General features: G+C 45.6%; 1 protein-coding gene across 1 annotated transcript in view; it reads right to left on the bottom strand.

Annotated features, from left to right (window-relative positions):
• Window positions 1-21,778, bottom strand: part of LOC124262692 (probable ATP-dependent RNA helicase DDX27) — a 30,955-nt gene that overhangs the window by 3,620 nt on the left and 5,557 nt on the right. The window contains 13 exon segments of the mRNA XM_046697217.1: window positions 3,222-3,262; window positions 3,264-3,316; window positions 3,499-3,616; window positions 7,557-7,624; window positions 10,312-10,518; window positions 10,937-11,031; window positions 11,308-11,390; window positions 12,161-12,259; window positions 12,747-12,883; window positions 13,899-14,040; window positions 15,916-16,015; window positions 17,757-17,907; window positions 21,359-21,532. Of these exon segments, the coding sequence (XP_046553173.1) occupies window positions 3,222-3,262; window positions 3,264-3,316; window positions 3,499-3,616; window positions 7,557-7,624; window positions 10,312-10,518; window positions 10,937-11,031; window positions 11,308-11,390; window positions 12,161-12,259; window positions 12,747-12,883; window positions 13,899-14,040; window positions 15,916-16,015; window positions 17,757-17,907; window positions 21,359-21,532 (1,468 nt within the window).

Below are 21,778 nucleotides of genomic sequence, written 5' to 3' on the forward strand. Positions count from 1 at the left end.
TGGTTGTGTGTGACAGGTGGTCCCAGGTGGTTGTGTGTGACAGTCAGTGATCCCAGGTGGTTGTGTGTGACAGTCAGTGATCCCAGGTGGTTGTGTGTGACAGTCAGTGATCCCAGGTGGTTGTGTGTGACAGTCAGTGATCCCAGGTGGTTGTGTGTGACAGTCAGTGATCCCAGGTGGTTGTGTGTGACAGTCAGTGTTCCCAGGTGGTTGTGTGTGACAGTCAGTGATCCCAGGTGGTTGTGTGTGTGACAGTCAGTGATCCCAGGTGGTTGTGTGTGACAGTCAGTGATCCCAGGTGGTTGTGTGTGACAAAGTCAGTGATCCCCAGGTGGTTGTGTGTGACAGTCCAGTGATCCCAGGTGGTTGTGTGTGTGTGTGGTTGTGTGTGAAGTCAGTGATCCCAGGTGGTTGTGTGTGACAGTCAGTGATCCAGGTGGTTGTGTGTGACAGTCAAGTGATCCCAGGTGGTTGTGTGTGACAGTCCAGTGTTTCCCAGGTGGTTGTGTGTGAAAGTCAGTGATCCCAGGTGGTTGTGTGTGACAGTCCAGTGTTCCCAGGTGGTTGTGTGTGACAGTCAGTGTTCCCAGGTGGTTGTGTGTGACAGTCAGTGATCCCAGGTGGTTGTGTGTGACAGTCAGTGATCCCAGGTGGTTGTGTGTGTGACAGTCAGTGATCCCAGGTGGTTGTGTGTGACAGTCAGTGATCCCAGGTGGTTGTGTGTGACAGTCAGTGATCCCAGGTGGTTGTGTGTGACAGTCAGTGTTCCCAGGTGGTTGTGTGTGAAAGTCAGTGATCCCAGGTGGTTGTGTGTGACAGTCAGTGATCCCAGGTGGTTGTGTGTGACAGTCAGTGATCCCAGGTGGTTGTGTGTGACAGTCAGTGTTCCCAGGTGGTTGTGTGTGACAGTCAGTGTTCCCAGGTGGTTGTGTGTGACAGTCAGTGATCCCAGGTGGTTGTGTGTGACAGTCAGTGATCCCAGGTGGTTGTGTGTGACAGTCAGTGTTCCCAGGTGGTTGTGTGTGACAGTCAGTGATCCCAGGTGGTTGTGTGTGACAGTCAGTGATCCCAGGTGGTTGTGTGTGACAGTCAGTGATCCCAGGTGGTTGTGTGACAGTCAGTGATCCCAGGTGGTTGTGTGTGACAGTCAGTGTTCCCAGGTGGTTGTGTGTGAGTCAGTGTTCCCAGGTGGTTGTGTGTGACAGTCAGTGATCCCAGGTGGTTGTGTGTGACAGTCAGTGTTCCCAGGTGGTTGTGTGTGACAGTCAGTGATCCCAGGTGGTTGTGTGTGACAGTCAGTCCCAGTGATCCCAGGTGGTTGTGTGTGACAGTCAGTGATCCCAGGTGGTTGTGTGTGACAGTCAGTGATCCCAGGTGGTTGTGTGTGACAGTCAGTGATTCCCAGGTGGTTGTGTGTGACAGTCAGTGATCCCAGGTGGTTGTGTGTGACAGTCAGTGTTCCCAGGTGGTTGTGTGTGACAGTCAGTGATGTTCCCAGGTGGTTGTGTGTGACAGTCAGTGATCCCAGGTGGTTGTGTGTGACAGTCAGTGATCCCAGGTGGTTGTGTGTGACAGTCAGTGTTCCCAGGTGGTTGTGTGCTGACAGTCAAGTGATCCCAGGTGGTTGTGTGTGACAGTCAGTGATCCCAGGTGGTTGTGTGTGACAGTCAGTGTTCCCAGGTGGTTGTGTGTGACAGTCCCAGTGTTCCCAGTGGTTGTGTGTGACAGTCAAGTGTTCCCAGGTTGTTGTGTGACAGTCAGTGATCCCAGGTGGTTGTGTGTGACAGTCAGTGATCCAGGGTGGTTGTGTGTGTGACAGTCAGTGATCCCAGGTGGTTGTGTGTGACAGTCAGTGATCCCAGGTGGTTGTGTGTGCTGACAGTCAAGTGATCCCAGGTGGTTGTGTGTGACAGTCAGTGTTCCCAGGTGGTTGTGTGTGAAAGTCAGTGATCCCAGGTGGTTGTGTGTGACAGTCAGTGATCCCAGGTGGTTGTGTGTGACAGTCAGTGATCCCAGGTGGTTGTGTGTGACAGTCAGTGATCCCAGGTGGTTGTGTGTGACAGTCAGTGTTCCCAGGTGGTTGTGTGTGAAAGTCAGTGATCCCAGGTGGTGTGTGACAGTCAGTGATCCCAGGTGGTTGTGTGTGACAGTCAGTGATCCCAGGTGGTTGTGTGTGACAGTCAGTGTTCCCAGGTGGTTGTGTGTGACAGTCAAGTGATCCCAGGTGGTTGTGTGTGTGACAGTCAGTGATCCCAGGTGGTTGTGTGTGACAGTCAGTGATCCCAGGTGGTTGTGTGTGACAGTCAGTGTTCCCAGGTGGTTGTGTGTGACAGTCCAGTGATCCCAGGTGGTTGTGTGTGACAGTCCAGTGATCCCAGGTGGTTGTGTGTGACAGTCCAGTGATCCCAGGTGGTTGTGTGTGACAGTCAGTGTTCCCAGGTGGTTGTGTGTGACAGTCAGTGATCCCAGGTGGTTGTGTGTGACAGTCAGTGATCCCAGGTGGTTGTGTGTGACAGTGGTTGTGTGTGACAGTCAGTGATCCCAGGTGGTTGTGTGACAGTCAGTGATCCCGGTGGTTGTGTGTGACAGTCAGTGATCCCAGGTGGTTGTGTGTGAAAGTCAGTGATCCCAGGTGGTTGTGTGTGACAGTCAGTGATCCCAGGTTGTTGTGTGAAAGTCAGTGATCCCAGGTGGTTGTGTGTGACAGTCTGACAGTGATCCAGGTGGTTTGTGTGTGAAAGTCAAGTGATCCCGGGTGGTTGTGTGTGAAAGTCAGTGATCCCAGGTGGTTGTGTGTGAAAGTCAGTGATCCCAGGTGGTTGTGTGACAGTCAGTGATCCCAGGTGGTTGTGTGTGACAGTCAGTGATCCCAGGTGGTTGTGTGTGACAGTCAGTGTTCCCAGGTGGTTGTGTGTGACAGTCAGTGATCCCAGGTGGTTGTGTGTGACAGTCAGTGATCCCAGGTGGTTGTGTGTGACAGTCAGTGATCCCAGGTGGTTGTGTGTGAAAGTCAGTGATCCCAGGTGGTTGTGTGTGACAGGCAGTGATCCCAGGTGGTTGTGTGTGACAGTCAGTGATCCCAGGTGGTTGTGTGTGACAGTCAGTGTTCCCAGGTGGTTGTGTGTGAAAGTCAGTGATCCCAGGTGGTTGTGTGTGAGTCTTAGATTATTACTTTGTATGATCAGTCATTCTAATTGTTACTTCATAAAATGTTCACCTACCCAGCACGGAACTTCTTGACTGCAGACTTCCCAGTACTTGTGAAGTTCCAGGTCAAAAGAGGATTTCTTCTTACTCTTTATTTTGGGTTTGGTTCCTGGAGTAAGAGACAGATTAAACCACTGCATCAGAACAGAACATAGTTTAAAAAAACTCCAGAAAGGAAACAAAGATCTGACACAAAGTCTTACAGATAACAACAAACACACATCCTTAAAAAAAGGAAATAATAAAACCATGAATGCTTATTATTCATTGGATTGTCTATAATATTTTTACCTTGACTTCCCTCATTGTCATTAAACATGCGTATTCTCTTTGGCTTGTTGCTCTTCTTGGAGACCTTAGCTGCATACATCTGAGACTTGGTGATCTCAAAACCTACACGGTCTTCCGGCTGAAGGAACACAACAGAAGGTCTTTAGGACGTTCATTTCACCTGACATTAGGTCAGCATCAGACTAGTCCAGCCTTGCTGTAATATACACTCCATACACAACCTCAACAACATGTTAACATCTGCCAGCACCATGTGCAGTCTACACCAAACAAGGTCACACTGTCAGACACACAAGACTATCTGCTTGATGAAGTGAATTTTATAACTCAAAAGTATTTATGCTATAGCAGTGTTTCCCTGAAATTTGGGGTAAATTAAACTGATTTGTGCACACAGCTTGACATAATGTCTTAGAGCAGTGGGTGACCAATGTCAGTTTGCAACTGTCAGTTTCCACAGCCACCCAGCCACTTGTGTTCTAAATGCAGGTGCTAGTACAATTTCAGTATTATGTGGCCTCTAGGAAAGATATGATGACCATACAGCTTCATACAGTTATTTAGCCGTAGACACCATACTTCAGGGACTTAGACAGATAACATACTCAGGACTCACACTGCATACTCTTCAGGGACTTACACTGCAGCAGTTAGCTGTAGACACCATACTTCAGGGACTTACACTGCAGCAGTTAGCTGTAGACACCATACTTCAGGGACTTACACTGCAGCAGTTAGCTGTAGACACCATACTTCAGGGACTTACACTGCAGCAGTTAGCTGTAGACACCATACTTCAGGGACTTACACTGCAGCAGTTAGCTGTAGACACCATACTTCAGGGACTTACACTGCAGCAGCTGTAGCTGTAGACTTACACTGCAGTTACTTCCATACTAGGGACTTACACTGCAGCAGTTAGCTGTAGACACCATACTTCAGGGACTTACACTGCAGCAGTTAGCTGTAGACACCATACTTCAGGGACTTACACTTACACTGCAGCAGTTAGCTGTAGACACCATACTTCAGGGACTTACACTGCAGCAGTTAGCTGTAGACACCATACTTCAGGGACTTACACTGCAGCAGTTAGCTGTAGACACCATACTTCAGGGACTTACACTGCAGCAGTTAGCTGTAGACACCATACTTCAGGGACTTACACTGCAGCAGTTAGCTGTAGACACCATACTTCAGGGACTTACACTGCAGCAGTTAGCTGTAGACACCATACTTCAGGGACTTACACTGCAGCAGTTAGCTGTAGACACCATACTTCAGGGACTTACACTGCAGCAGTTAGCTGTAGACACCATACTTCAGGGACTTACACTGCAGCAGTTAGCTGTAGACACCATACTTCAGGGACTTACACTCCCAGCAGCTAGCTGTAGACACCATACTTCAGGACTTACACTGCAGCAGTTAGCTGTAGACACCATACTTCAGGGACTTACACTGCAGCAGTTAGCTGTAGACACCATACTTCAGGGACTTCACACTGCAGTTAGCTGTAGACACCATACTAGGGGACTTACACTGCAGCAGTTAGCTGTAGACACCATACCAGGGACTTACACTGCAGCAGTTAGCTGTAGACACCATACTTCAGGGACTTACACTGCAGCAGTTAGCTGTAGACACCATACTTCAGGACTTTACACTGCAGCAGTTAGCTGTAGACACCATACTTCAGGGACTTACACTGCAGCAGTTAGCTGTAGACACCATACTTCAGGGACTTACACTGCAGCAGTTAGCTGTAGACACCATACTCTCAGGACTTGACACTGCAAAGCAGTTAGCTGTAGACACCCCATACTTCAGGGACTTTACACTGCAGCAGTTAGCTGTAGACACCATACTTCAGGGACTTACACTGCAGCAGTTAGCTGTAGACACCATACTTCAGGGATCTCTACACTGCAGCAGCTAGCTGTGGCAGACACCATACTTCAGGGACTTACACTGCAGTAGTTAGCTGTAGACACCATACTCTGTGGGACTTACACTGCAGCAGTTAGCTGTGTAGACACCTATATCCTTCAGGGGACTTCACACTGCAGCAGCTAGCTGCAGACACACCATACTTGGAGGGACTTACACTGCAGCAGCTAGCTGTAGAGACACCATACTTCAGGGATCTCTACACTGCAGCAGTTAGCTGTAGACACCATAATTGGTGGGACTTTACACTTACACTGCAGCAGTTAGCTGTAGACACCATACTCAGGGACTTACACTGCAGCAGTTAGCTGTGGACACCATACCTCAGGGACTTACATTGCAGCAGTTAGCAGCAATTAGCTGTAGACACCATACTTCAGGGACTTTACACTGCAGCAGTTAGCTGTAGACACCATACTCAGGGATCCTACACTTAAGCAGCTAGCTGCAGGACACCCATAATTTGTGGGACTCTTACACTGCAGCAGCTAGCTGTAGACAATTCATACTTCAGGGACTTCTATACTCGCAGCAGCTTAGCTTGCAGGACACCATACTATTTCAGGGACTTAACTCTGCAGCAGCAATGTGTAGACACCATACTTCAGGGACTTACACTGCAGCAGCTAGCTGTGGACACTATACTCAGGGACTTACACTGCAGCAGTAGGCTGTAGACACCATACTCAGGACTTACACTGCAGCAGTTAGCTGTAGACACCATACTTCAGGGACTTACACTGCAGCAGTTAGCTGTAGACACCATACTTCAGGGACTTACACTGCAGCAGTTAGCTGTAGACACCATACTTCAGGGACTTTACACCTGCAGCAGTTAGCTGTAGACACCATACTCAGGGACTTACACTGCAGAAGCTAGCTGTAGACACCATACTTCAGGGACTTACACTGCAGCAGTTAAAGGCTGTAGACACCCATACTCTGTGGACTCTACACTGCAGCAGCTAGCTGTAGACACCATACTTCAGGGATTCCTACACTGCAGCAGTTAGCTGTAGACACCATACTTCAGGACTTACACTGCAGCAGCTAGCTGTAGAGACACCATACTTCGGGACTTACACTGCAGCAGTTAGCTGTAGACACCATACTTGTGGGGATTTACACTGCAGCAGTTAGCTGTAGACACCATACTTCAGGACTTACACTGCAGCAGTTAGCTGTAGACACCATACTCTCAGGGATCTCTACACTGCAGCAGTTAGCTGTAGACACCATACTTCAGGGACTTACACTGCAGCAGTTAGCTGTAGACACCATACTTCAGGGACTTCACACTGCAGCAGTTAGCTGTAGACACCATACTCAGGACTTACACTGCAAAGCAGTTAGCTGTAGACACCATACTTCAGGGACTTACACTGCAGCAGTTAGCTGTAGACACCATACTTCAGGGACTTTACACTGCAGCAGTTAGCTGTAGACACCATACTTCAGGGACTTACACACTGCAGCAGTTAGCTGTAGACACCATACTCTCAGGGACTTACACTTACACTGCAGCAGTTAGCTGTAGACACCATACTTCAGGGACTTACACTGCAGCAGTTAGCTGTGGACACCATACTTCAGGGACTTACACTGCAGCAGTTAGCAGCAGTTAGCTGTAGACACCATACTAGGACTTACACTGCAGCAGTTAGCTGTAGGACACCATACTTCAGGGACTTCACACTGCAGCAGCTAGCTGTAGACACCATACTCAGGGACTTACACTGCAGCAGCGGAAGCTGTAGACACCATACCTCTCAGGGACTTACACTGCAGCAGCTAGCTGTAGACACCATACTTCAGGGACTTACACTGCAGCAGTTAGCTGTAGACACCATACTTCAGGGACTTACACTGCAGCAGTTAGCTGTAGACACCATACTTCAGGGACTTACACTGCAGCAGTTAGCTGTAGACACCATACTTCAGGGACTTACACTGCAGCAGCTAGCTGTAAACACCATACTTCAGGGACTTACACTGCAGCAGCTAGCTGTAGACACCATACTTCAGGGACTTACACTGCAGCAGTTAGCTGTAGACACCATACTTCAGGGACTTACACTGCAGCAGTTAGTGATAAAACATTAACTTACTGTAAGTTTCTTTGCAGTTGATTTCTTTCCCTTCTTTTGTTTCGAGAAATCTCCCAGTCTAAGTGATTCTGAAACATGAGGTTGAGAACTAACTGAACTGCTTCATGTATAATTGCATTGTCTTTTTAACCCTTCCAAGATACAGGCTTTATTACCTAATCTCAATTAACTCTGATTTTGTACTCAGGAGCTCCTCGGCTATCTCACCCACCCTGAGCTCCATCATCTCACCCCACCCCCTGAGCTCCATCATCTCACCCACCCTGAGCTTCCATCATCTCACCACCCCTGAGCTCCATCATCTCACCACCACCCCTGAGCTCCATCATCTCACCCACCCTGAGCTCCATCATCTCACCCACCCCTGAGCTCCATCATCTCACCCACCCCTGAGCTCCATCATCTCACACACACCCTTGAGCCTTCATCATCTCACCCGCCCTCCTGAGCTCCATCATCTCACCCACCCCCTGAGCTCCATCATCTCACCTACCCCTGAGCTCCACTCATCTCACCTCACCCCTGAGCTCCATCATCTCACCACCCCCTGAGCTCCATCATCTCACACCCCACCCCTGAGCTCCATCATTCACCTCACCCTGGAGCTCCATCATCTCACCCACCCCTGAGCTCCATCATCTCACCTGCACCCCTGAGCTCCATCATCTCACTCACCCCTTGACCTTCTTCATCATCTCCACACACACCCTGAGCTCCATCATCTCTCACCACCCCTGAGCTCCATCATCTCACACACCCTTGAGCTCCATCATCTCACACACCTCTTGAGCTCCATCATCTCCACTCACCCTTGAGCTGCATCATCTCACACACCCTTGAGCTCCATCATCTCACCACCCCCTGAGCTCCATCATCTCACCCACCCCAGCTCCTATCATCTCCACCCACCCCTGAGCTCCATCATCTCCTCACCCTGAGCTTCATCATCTCACCCACCCTGAGCTCCATCATCTCACCACCCGAAGCTTCATCATCTCACCCACCCCTGAGCTCCATCATCTCACCCACCCCTGAGCTCCATCATCTCACACACCCTTGAGCTCCATCATCTCACCCACCCCCTGAGCTCCATCATCTCACCCACCCCCTGAGCTCCATCGTCTCACACCCCCTGAGCTCCATCATCTCACCCACCCTGAGCTCCATCATCTCACTCACCCTGGAGCTCCATCATCTCACCACCCCTGAGCTCCATCATCTCACCTCACCCCCTGAGCTCCATCGTCGCTCACACACCCCTGAGCTCCATCATCTCTCACCACCCCCTGAGCTCCATCATCTCTCTCACCCTGAGCTCCATCATCTCACCCACCCCTGAGCTCCATCATCTCACCCACCCCTGAGCTCCATCATCTCACCCCCACCCCTGAGCTCCACCATCTCACTCCACCCTTGAGCTCCATCATCTCACTCACCCTTGAGCTCCATCATCTCACCCACCCCTGAGCTCCATCATCTCACCCACCCCTGAGCTCCATCTATCCTCCCCCTGAGCTCCATCATCTCACCCACCCTGAGCTCCATCATCTCACCACCCTGAGCTCCATCATCTCACCCACCCCTGAGCTCCATCATCTCACCTCCACCCTGAGCTCCATCATCTCACCCCACCCCTGAGCTCCATCATCTCACTCCACCCCTTGAGCTCCATCATCTCACCACCCCCTGAGCTCCATCATCTCACCCACCCCTGAGCTCCATCATCTCACCACCCCTCTGAGCTCCATCATCTCACCCCACCCCTGGAGCTCCATCATCTCACCATCCCTGAGCTCCATCACATCTCACCTCACCCCTGAGCTCCATCATCTCACCCACCCCTGAGCTCCATCATCTCACACACCCTTGAGCTTCCATCATCTCACCCACCCTTCAGCTCCATCATCTCACCCACCCTTGAGCTCATCATCTCACCCCCTGAGCTCCATCATCTCACCCACCCCTGAGCTCCATCATCTCACCCACCCCTGAGCTCCATCATCTCACACACCACTGAGCTCCATCATCTCACCTACCCCCCTGAGCTCCATCATCTCACTCCACCCCCCTTGAGCTCCATCATCTCACCACCACCCCTGAGCTCTACTTCATCTCTCACCACCCCTGGAGCTCCATCATCTCACACCACCCCTGAGCTCCATCATCTCACCCCACCCCTGAGCTCCATCATCCTCACCCACCCTTGAGCTCCATCATCTCACCCACCCTTCAGCTCCATCATCTCACCCACCACCCTGAGCTCCATCATCTCACTCACCCTTGAGCTCCATCATCTCACCCCACCCCTGAGCTCCATCATCTCACTCACCACCCCTGAGCTCCATCTCACCCATCCTTGAACTCCATCATCTTACCCACCCCTGAGCTCCATCATCTCACCCACCCCTGCGCTTTATCATCTCACTCCTTGAGCTCCCTGATCTCACCCCCTTGAGATCCATCATCTCACCCACCCTTGAGCTCCCTCATCTCACCCAACCTTGAGCTCCACCATCTCACCCAACTTTGAGATTCATCATCTCACCTACTTTTGAGCTCCATCATGTTACCAACCCTTCAGCTCCAACATCTCACCCACCCCTGAGCTCCATCATCTCACACACCCTTGAGCTTCATCATCTCACCCACCCTTCAGCTCCATCGAGGTCTATCATTTCACCACCCTTGAGCTTATCATCCTGTCTATTCAGGAGCCCCTTCTTTCCCTATGTACTAAACCCATCACTGCTCCCACCTTTCTCTGCCATTCTTTCCCCATGGGACTGGAACCAGGTCCTCTTCCCTCGACTCCGGGCATCCTGATCTGCCTCCAGCAGGTTCTTGGCTTTGTTGATCTTGTTCTCTGTTGCTTTCATCTCCTTCTCTTCAATCTCCTCACGCTTGATCTCCTTGACGTCCTCTTCTAACACATCGATCTTGTCTCGGAACCTACTGATCACCTCTGTAAACATGCACATAGAAACAGAATAATCACAGATTCCAAAACACAAGATACCCATCTCTATAAGTCAATAAACATCCAGGCTAAAACAATTTCACTTTCACAATCTCATAAGCATGGCTCTGATTGGTTAAATAAAAGGTTTCTTCTTTCATGACTGTAATGGGATGTCCTCAGATCTTAGTGTAGCAGAAGCAAGCACCAAGATCTCATATCAATTAGATTGCATGATTGAAAAACATGCATGAGTGAGTGAGTATGATTTTATGTCGCTTTTTGCGATATTCTAGCAATGTTACGATGGGATCACCAGAAATGGGCTTCGCACATTGTACCCATTTATTGAATCTCTGTGACTAGCCAACTCTTTGACCACTAGGCTTCCCAATCGCCCCAAATTAAGCAATACGTGCCCTACCCATAGGCACCACTCGACTCTTCAGGGGCGTTTTGGCCTTCTTCACAATATCTTTCAGCATTTTCCTCTCTTTTTCTCCCACAAGTGTGACAGATCTACAAAGAAGCAATTTCACTTAAAACCCAATGATGTCCAATAGAGTTTTAAAGATGTAATCATTTCAACATACAAAACATTCACCAAACTGAATTTCAGATCAACATCAGAATTTAACATCAGGATAAACAGAATAATACTTTAGATAAGTTGTTTCTTTATGACTAAATATTCTTCCAACAACTGCCGTATATTAATCAGACCAATCAAATTTGGAAAGTTTTCAGGAAAGTATTGTTTTCAGTTCTGAAACTACACGAGGAGAAACTTCATACCGTCCACTCTTCCCAGCCCTGGCCGTTCTCCCGACGCGATGAACATAATGCTTGACGGTGTTTGGCATTGTGAAGTTTATCACCTTTAAACAAACCAAATCAAACTTCTCACAAAACAAAGATATATATTACAGAAAGCATACAGACATTGGACCCCTAAAACTTTGCTATACATATATCCTAGTGGTATGTTGACATCACCATGGTGCATAGTGCCAGGCCTCACCTACTTGTGGACTGTGGTCAGTGAAATTAAACATGCATCAGTGGTTATACCCCAATATATTCTGAGTGCTAAGATCCATCAAGCACTTGACATTAAGGGGTAATTGGTGTAATTTCACCCCTGCAACATTGTACCCATATGCAATATTTGTCAACTATTGCACCAATTTCTGATAGTATTGAACCACAATAATACAATGCACAATGATATCCATTGTTCCAAATTCATTACGAGTAATTAAAGTAATTACCTAATGTCACCATACAGTACATTGTAAACACTATTTCATTACGTTAGAGGACAATTGAAATGTATTTTTCAGCAGCCTAAACCTTCTCAAGCTCAATCTGCTCTGTAGATGTCAGATTTTCTCAGAAGACAAGTTAATTTGGAAAGGTTAAGGACAAGGGACAGAACTCTAGATATGAAAGAAATATTGAACATGGTATTAGTGTTAATATGTTTTTGAAAACATGAATAACATTGTAGCATGTCAGCATACAAAAACAAGAGTCACTTTAAAAACAATTCCAGTTGATATAAATTTGCCTACCTGTGACTGAACAAATAAAAAAGTAAACATTTTATCAAATTTCTTTACAGCCTGTAAACTGTATCTCTACTGACCGTCTTGACCCCATCAATGTCCAGTCCTCTAGAGGCCAGGTCAGTGGCCAGCATCACGTCTATGTCCCCATCCTTGAACCTTTTCAAGGTCTCCAATCTCTGTGGTAAACAAACAACAACATCAATATTGGGTCACTGAAAACAGAAACAACATGGGATGATTTACAAGCAACAACAATAACAACACTGAATACTTCAAGGCTAGCTTCACTGGGTCGGTTGATTTTGTCTAGCAAAATCTGTGATTTAAATAGTCCAAATGCCAGTCTGTGTTATGTTTTGCGAATCAAACTGTACCAGTCATGTGACTCAGGACATGCTCATCTTACAAACTAGCCTCCATTCTCAGATAACAGATCCCCATAGCTGTTTCACAGTCTTAATAATTATTCAGTTGTTCCCATTGCTATATGGTGTAAACTTTGCTGGTGCTATGCAATATTATTACTCTCATAACGTATGACTAAATTAGGAGAATAAGCAAGATGGCATCTCAGAAAAGCTGAGGGAACACTGCCTGTGGAGTCAATGCTCATAGTTGTAGTTGTTCATGTTGACCCTGTGACAAGAAGTGTGTAATGATTACCTGGGCCTGTGAGAGATTGCCGTGTAGTTCCCCGACATTCACACCGAGGAGCCCCAGAATGATGTGCATCCGATGTGCCTGGATCTTGGTCTGTATGAACACCATACACTTGTCACAGAAGGTGCGGGTCACCAGCGCTGTCAACACATACATCAGCAGGACTTACACAAAGGACAGGGTTCTCACACCAAGCCTTTCACAAACTGATAAGGAGAGGTGGGCGACTTTTCATTGACCTATGGAAAGTTGTGTCCCATGATTGTCACCATATAATACAAAGCTGAAATAATTTTGTTCTTCAATGGTGATCAGCAATATTTCAGCATTGCTAAAAACCTGTTAGTCATCAAATCTGGACCAGTCAAAACAACTATCTATGCTGTCACGATACTTTGAAATGCAATGAGTAAAGTGATAGACTATCCCATTCAATCTTGGCAAATCATACACTTTTATGGCTGCCTTTAGCACTTTTTCCTATTTCAGGGGTTCAAAAATCCCATCGCCCGACGCCCGGGACAAGTCAGTTTTCAATTCGGGCAATCAAATAATGGTATCTTACTTGTCCGTGGGCTACTAGATAATTTCCACTTATGGTTTCAAACCGCAAATAAACTTGGATTTAATTTCATATCTGCTCAAAATGTAGCTATTACATTTCGCAATGATAATAAAGTAGAGTTATCTTTCTTTGCTATTTATCACTTTTCAATAAGTAGTCCAGTAAACATTAACATCAAATACCATGTTGATTTCTTCTTTCATAATAACATCATCATAATTATGTCATAAAATCAGGGCAAGTGGAAAATTAGTCAGGACAAGTTACTTTCTTAAAGTCACTTGCCCTGTGGCAAGTGGCTTTTAAAATTTTTTGAACCCCTGCTATTTTCAGAACAAAGCAGCATTTTGTGCTCACATGTTGTAATTATTTAGTAAACTTGAAGACAACTGGTTTGTGAACTAGAGCGTAGGAAACCTTCAACTCTCTTCGTTAATATGCTCCCTGGCAAACCCTGTGGAGACTGGTGCACAATCATCATTGGATTATCAGAATACTAGTAGTTTGAGGGATTTGTTGCACTCAGTAGATGTTAATAGTAACGTGGAATAGCACATTGCATTGATTTCAAATCAATACAGTTACCCTACCTGAAACAATGGCCTCTCTGTCACCCTCTCGGTTGGGACGTATCCTGATGAACTCCTGCCGCAGACTGAGAGCGACATCAGTATTCTCATTCATGAAGACTTTCACTGGGTTCTTCAAGGACACTGCTGCCAAGTCCTTCACCTGTAGCAGATACACATTATCACTGACACACCTAGTCTCGGTAGAGCTACAAAGAGAGAGATACAGTTTGTATGTTGTTTGATGCTACACTCAGCAATATTCCAGCTATATGGTTGGTTGGTAGTTGTTTGATGCTACACTCAGCAATATTCCAGCTATATGGTTGGTTGGTAGTTGTTTGATGCTACACTCAGCAATATTCCAGCTATATGGTTGGTTGGTAGTTGTTTGATGCTACACTCAGCAATATTCCAGCTATATGGTTGGTTGGTAGTTGTTTGATGCTACACTCAGCAATATTCCAGCTATATGGTTGGTTGGTAGTTGTTTGATGCTACACTCAGCAATATTCCAGCTATATGGTTGGTTGGTAGTTGTTTGATGCTACACTCAGCAATATTCCAGCTATATGGTTGGTTGGTAGTTGTTTGATGCTACACTCAGCAATATTCCAGCTATATGGTTGGTTGGTAGTTGTTTGATGCTACACTCAGCAATATTCCAGCTATATGGTTGGTTGGTAGTTGCTTAATGCTGCACTCAGCAGTAAATGATTGGTCTGTAAATGATCGAGTCCAGAAAATCCAGTGATCAGCATGAACATCAATCTACGCAGTTGGGATACGATGTCATGCGTTAACCAAGTCAGCCAGCCAATTAGTCGCCCCTTACAACAAGCATGGGTTGCTGTAGGCCAATCCTAACCCAGATCTTCACAGGTTCCAGCTATATGGCGGTTGTCCGTAAATAATCAATTCTGTACCAGACGATCCAGTGATTAACAGCATGAACATCAATCTACACAACTGGGATACGATGACATGTGGTTGTTTAACGCCACACTCTGCAATATTTCAGCTATATGGCAGTCGTATAATCGAATCTGGACCAGACAATCCGGTGATAAACATCATTAGCATTGATCTATACAATTGGGATACAATGACATGTCAACCAAGTCAGCAAACCTGACCACCTGATCCCGTTAGTTGCCTCTTACTACAAGCATGGGTTGCTGAAGACCAATTCTAACCCAGACACAGGTGAGTATACAAGAGACTAAACAAGAAGACAAAGTCATCAATATGCCCCGCAACGGCAAAATACTCTTTAAGAATATGTCTACTAGTTATGATTATGTCAAATGTTTTGGAGTGTATACAGCAAAGTGGAAGGAGAGTATTGAAATGTTTTTAAGATCTGCACCAAATTCAGTTGAAGCCTAACTTTTTGCCATGGAAATGCAACAAGATGACATCCTCCCATCCACAGCCTAAGTCTCGTTTCCATGGAAACCACAAAAAATATAATTCATATCTGGGTCTAAACACCAAAAGGCACATCTAGGGATCATGCTTGACATATGTACCAAGTTTGATGACGCTAGCATGTATAGTTTGGGAGATCTGCTCCGGACAAGAACACAACCCGCATAGCCACAGCCTAAGTTATGTTTCCATGGAAACAGCAAAAATTAAAATTCATATCTGTGTCTAACCCCCAAAAAGGCACATCTAGGGATCATGCTAGACATATGTACCAAGTTTGATGAAGCTAGCATGTATAGTTTGGAAGATCTGCTCCCGGACAAGATGACATAGTCATAGTCACAGTCTAAGTCATGTTTCCATGGAAACCGCCAAAAATAAAATTCGCTTCTGGGTCTAACCCCGAAAAGGCACATCTAGGGATCCTGCATGATATGTGTACCAAGTTTGGTTAAGCTATCATGAATAGTTTAGGAGATATGCTTCAGACAAAGTGAGACAGACAGACGTTTCTATATCCCCCCAACTTTGTTGCGATAACAAGCAAGTCAGTAGACATGATATCCATGGAAACAGTACTGCAGCAGCTAGGCCATGTATCCCTCACCTCCTCTGACATGGTGGCGGAAAACAGCATGGTCTGCCTCTGTAGACTGCACAGACGAATAATCTCCTTCATCTGCTCTGCAAAGTACTCATCCAACATCCTGCAAACAAAACACAGCTGGGATTCAGACACAGTGTTAGGCATTCACTGGTTCGACTTTGTCCTCGATAAAGGTAAGCTATGGTCCACAGGTCTCATTGCGGAGATGACAATGCATGGGTATTCCAAACCGTTTGTCCGATACACATTAATATTGCCTTCTTAAAAATAGTTTATATTTTAAATGTACATCTTGTAATGAACGTACAATACAAATCAACGAGCACAAGAAGACAAAGTCATCAATATCCCCCGCAATGGCAAAATACCCTTCATGATTATGTCTACGAGTTATGATTATGTCAGATATTAAGGTGTGTATATAGAAAGGTGGAAGGAAAGTATTGAAAGGTTTTTAAAGTTCTGAGCCAGAAAGGAGCACTATCACCAATTTCAGTCTAAGTCAAACTTGTTGCCATGGAAATGCTACAAATATTTTATTCAGAATTCCAAAACTACCAAAAGGCACCAGTACACCACCAGATCTATCTATGTGCCAAGTTTGGTGAAGAAACATTGAACGGTTTTAGAGTTCTGCTGCAGAAAAGAGCACTACCACCAATTTCAGTTTTTGTCAAACTTGTTGCCATGGAAACGCCAAAAATATTTTATTCAGAATTCCAAAACCACCACAAGGCACCAGTACACCACCAGATCTATCTATGTGCCAAGTTTAGTGAAGCAGCATTGAACGGTTTTAGAGTTCTGCTCCGGAAAAGAGCACTACCACCAATTTCAGTCATAGTCGAACTTGTTGCCATGGAAACGCCAAAAATATTTTATTCAGAATTCCAAAACTACCAAAAGGCACCAGTGCACCACCAGATCCATGTATGTGCCAAGTTGGTGAAGAAATATTCAACGGTTTTAGAGTTCTGCTCCGGAAAAGACAAATGTGCACGGACGGACGGAGTCCATTTTAATACCCCCCGCAAAACGTGTTGCGGGGGATAATAAGAAGGATACACAAGTATTGAACTAAATGGTAACACTAGGCAAAAAACAGTAAATAAAATAAACAGTCTAAGTTCTTCAAATGTGCAAATTAAGAGTTAAGTCCCCTTCATATAACCCCTACATTTGCAATATGTATTGCAAAATAGCTCTTGCCAACAGTGGCTCCTGTCTAATCTGGCACACTGTCAAAACCGGCATAAAATTTTGGTCCCACCATTTTACAACTAAATTATGATCTTTAAAACATTGTCTAATCCGGCACCTGTCTATTCCGTAATCCGGCACGACTTTCCGGTCCCTACAAGCAATTTTAGCGGTAATTAACACTGTCTTAACCGACATGAGCATGAGCAGTCCAATTAAGGTCCCTTAATCCAATACACTCATCTCAGCACACTATATTATAGAGATAAAGAGATTGACGAGTGTAAATGGCAGTCATGTTGGAAAATGATCATCACTGTCTAATCCGGCACCCTGTCTAAACCAACATTTTATTTCGGTCCCGAGGGGTGCCTGTTTAGACAGGTTCACTGTATATAAATAACTCTGCTCATCCTATTCCATGTTGCTTGCCTGGGTGCAGTTGTACAAAAGAAACTTTGCGCTAAGACTACCTAAGTCTGTGTTAAGGTATGGGAGTTACGGCCACCTTAGCTCTAAGATCGCTTTGTACAATGGCACCCTGGGGTTTAGTTGTTTATTGTTGCTTCCATGGTAATGTCTGATAATGAAGAATACACTGTTACCTAAACAGATTATAAGAATATTCTTGGTGTGCCTACCTATCTGCTTCATCCAACACAAGGATCTCGATATTACTGAGGCTGAAGTTGGGGGCATTGTGGAGATGGTCAATCAGTCGTCCAGGAGTAGCCACAACGATGTCTGGACCCATCCTTAGTGCAGCTTCCTGGCTCTTCACATCCAACCCACCTGCACACAGACATACATGAGTAACTTTGGCCTCTTCCTGTCATTTAATTGAAGGCTACATCAAACTGAGAGAACACTACTAAGCCAGTTCACTGCAGACTAGTGGTTGATAGTGTGAGATATTGGTTACAAGAACACTATGAACATCCCAGATCAACCAGGTCACTGCAGACTAGTGGTTGATAGTGTGAGCATGTTGGTTACAAGAACACTATGGACAAGCCTGATCAGCCAGCCCACTGCAGACTAGCGGTTGATAGTGTGAGCATATTGGTTACAAAAACACTAAGGACAAGCCTGATCAGCCAGCCCACTGCAAACTAGTGGTTGATAGTGTGAGCATGTTGGTTACAAGAACACTATGGACAAGCCTGATCAGCCAGCCCACTGCAAACTAGTGGTTGATAGTGTGAGCATGTTGGTTTCAAGAACACTATGGACAAGCCTGATCACTGCAGACTAGTGGTTGATAGTGTTAGCATGTTGGTTACAAGAACACTATGGACAAGCCTGATCAGCCAGCCCACTGCAAACTAGTGGTTGATAGTGTGAGCATGTTGGTTACAAGAACACTATGGACAAGCCAGATCAGCCGGATCACTGCACACTCAAGTACTGTCGGAATTATTAAAAAAAACTGTTTTTTGGCTGTTACTCTGTATCCCTAAAACTTACACAGTTGCAAATAGCATATGTTGAAATAATCCACATCGGCCTAACTGGAATGGCGTTCAGTGGGATGCGTAATAGGATATCCAGAAAAGCATCTTTACTCATAAAATCGGGCAAAACTTAGATAAAATATGAATAGCTGCTTAAAACAATAGATCAGACTATAAATGACAATTAGGTCGTTCGGCCAGGTATGATGACGGACCGTCGACACTGAGCATGGAACGCATACCGTCGACACCGGGCATGGAACGCATGTGCTGCCTACAGGCACAAGAGGTCATCTCAAAGATATTCTATGATTTTTCTTGAGTGTCTCAAACATTGATTCACATCTAATGTGTCTTTTTTCATAAAGTTTATGTTGAGATATGTAAAACAGTATGATGCCCATAGAAAGGCTTAAATCAGCCATCGTATTAAATGTCTCAAAATATATAGGTAGTATGGCCACCCGAAGATCGACAGGACTGGATATTATTTGTAAATTGTTACTTCCCCAGTTTAATTCCCCTAAAGGATTGTCTTATCTTAGCTGATATCTCTATCCCCCAGCCCGACCCCAACCATTGTCTGCGACACCCGACCTTGTTTTGCTTTTGAGACGACCCCCCATATCTGTTTGTTTATATAGTGGTAGTGAGACTACATGGTAGCTACATCCATAAGAGTTTCACAAGTAAAAATATTATTTTGTACATCACCTATCGTTTCTAATGAACCTAGTCTAATTTCAAAATGGGCATTTAAAAAAGTGTCCTTTGTAATACAATGTCATCGCACACTAATTTGCATAAAGCCAAGGTCTGTTCCAAATAAGTCGACCTGGACTTAGAAAAAAAACACATTGCTCATTTCTGCAACTAACCTCTCCTCAGTAAAGTCCCTTTTTCACGTTTCCTATATCCCTACCACCGAGACTGTAGTTAGGCTGAACTTAGTTTAACAGATATTTCACACATAAATTGTGGATCTAAATGTGAAAAAACAGTTGTTGTTTTTCTATTTCCAACAGTACTTTAGTGGTTGATAGTGTGAGCATGTTGGTTACTAGAACACTATGGATGTCCCAGATCAGCCAAATCACTGCAGACTAGAGGTTGACAGAGTGAGCATGTTGGTTACAAGAACACTATCCACAAGCCAGATCACAGCAGACTAGAGGTTGACAGAGTGAGCATGTTGGTTACAAGAACACTATCCACAAGCCAGATCACAGCAGACTAGAGGTTGACAGAGTGAGCATGTTGGTTACAAGAACACTATCCACAAGCCAGATCACAGCAGACTAGAGGTTGACAGAGTGAGCATGTTGGTTACAAGAACACTATCCACAAGCCAGATCACAGCAGACTAGAGGTTGACAGAGTGAGCATGTTGGTTACAAGAACACTATCCACAAGCCAGATCACAGCAGACTAGACAGAGTTTGACAGAGTGAGCATGTTGGTTACAAGAACACTATCCACAAGCCAGATCACAGCAGACTAGAGGTTGACAGAGTGAGCATGTTGGTTACAAGAACACTATCCACAAGCCAGATCACAGCAGACTAGAGGTTGACAGAGTGAGCACACAAGAACACTATCCACAAGCCAGATCACAGCAGACTAGGAGGTTGACAGAGTGAGCATGTTGGTTACAAGAACCACTATCCAGATCACAGCAGACTAGAGGTTGACACAGCAGAGCAGACTAGAGGTTGACAGAGTGAGCATGTTGGTTACAAGAACACTATCCACAAGCCAGATCACAGCAGACTAGAGGTTGACAGAGTGAGCATGTTGGTTATATCCACAAGCCAGATCACAGCCTAGAGGTTGACAGAGTGAGCATGTTGGTTAGAACACTATCCACAAGCCAGATCACAGCAGACTAGAGGTTGACAGAGTGAGCATGTTGGTTACAAGAACACTATCCACAAGCCAGATCACAGCAGACTAGAGGTTGACAGAGTGAGCATGTTGGTTACAAGAACACTATCCACAAGCCTAGATCACAGCAGACTAGAGGTTGACAGAGTGAGCATGTTGGTTACAAGAACACTATCCACAAGCCAGACAAGCCATCACAGCAGACTAGAGGTTGACAGAGTGAGCATGTTGGTTACAAGAACACTATCCACAAGCCAGATCACAGCAGACTAGAGGTTGACAGAGTGAGCATGTTGGTTACAAGAACACTATCCACAAGCCAGATCACAGCAGACTAGAGGTTGACAGAGTGAGCATGTTGGTTACAAGAACACTATCCACAAGCCAGATCACAGCAGACTAGAGGTTGACAGAGTGAGCATGTTGGTTACAAAAACACCATTGACATCCCAGAACAGCTCAGGTACAGGTGGCTGAACAGTCCAAGGCGCCACAATATGCAGTGGACAGCTTGGTCAGTGGACAGCTGGGTCAGTGGACAGCTGTGTCATAGCACAGGTGTATCAGCACCTACAGAGCTGAACATCTCAGACCAACACCAAGGGGCTTGTGCCCACAAACGTCACAACCACAACCCCAACCTAAACTGCTCCACTCCACACACCCCCACCCCTTCATATAACTAGAACATAACTCACCCAGATCAGCCAGCTCACGTCAGACTGGTGGTTGGTAGTAAGGGCATGATCAAGCTGATGGTCACTCATCAAAACAATTTACAGTTCACAAGCTGTTATTGGTTGTGAGTTATTGAGTATTCATGCTTCTATAGATCCAGAACAACTCACAGTAAACACTTATAGACAATCAAGTATATGTACATGACAGCATAGTGGTGTACCTACCAGCAGAGAGACACAGGTCGATGTTTGTGAACTGGGCCAGCTGTCTCCCCACAGTATGAACCTGTACCGCCAACTCACGTGTGGGTACTAGGATCAACACACGGGTCACTGATGTTTGCTTCGGACGGTACAGAAGTCTCTCCAGGATCGGTAACATAAATGCTGCCGTCTTACCTGTTTAAAAGGAAAGTGTCTGTGTAATGTAAGGATAATCGGCATTGACCAGGGTATCAGATATTACTAAAACAAAAGTATCAGGAAAAATAGAATAAAAACAGAAGATTATTTCACTTGTTTAACAAAGTAAAAGTTCTAAAACGTATTCCTTACAGTAAAAATATTATTCTATACTTATCCAGACTCATACTATTCGCTGCTCTCTTCCTTAACAAATAGTATGGGTCAGGATAAGGAAACATA

The sequence above is a fragment of the Haliotis rubra genome, unplaced genomic scaffold, assembly GCF_003918875.1.
Source record: "Haliotis rubra isolate DU_JTF1 unplaced genomic scaffold, ASM391887v1 Scf12, whole genome shotgun sequence".
In the NCBI taxonomy this organism is placed as follows: Eukaryota; Metazoa; Mollusca; class Gastropoda; order Lepetellida; family Haliotidae; genus Haliotis; species Haliotis rubra.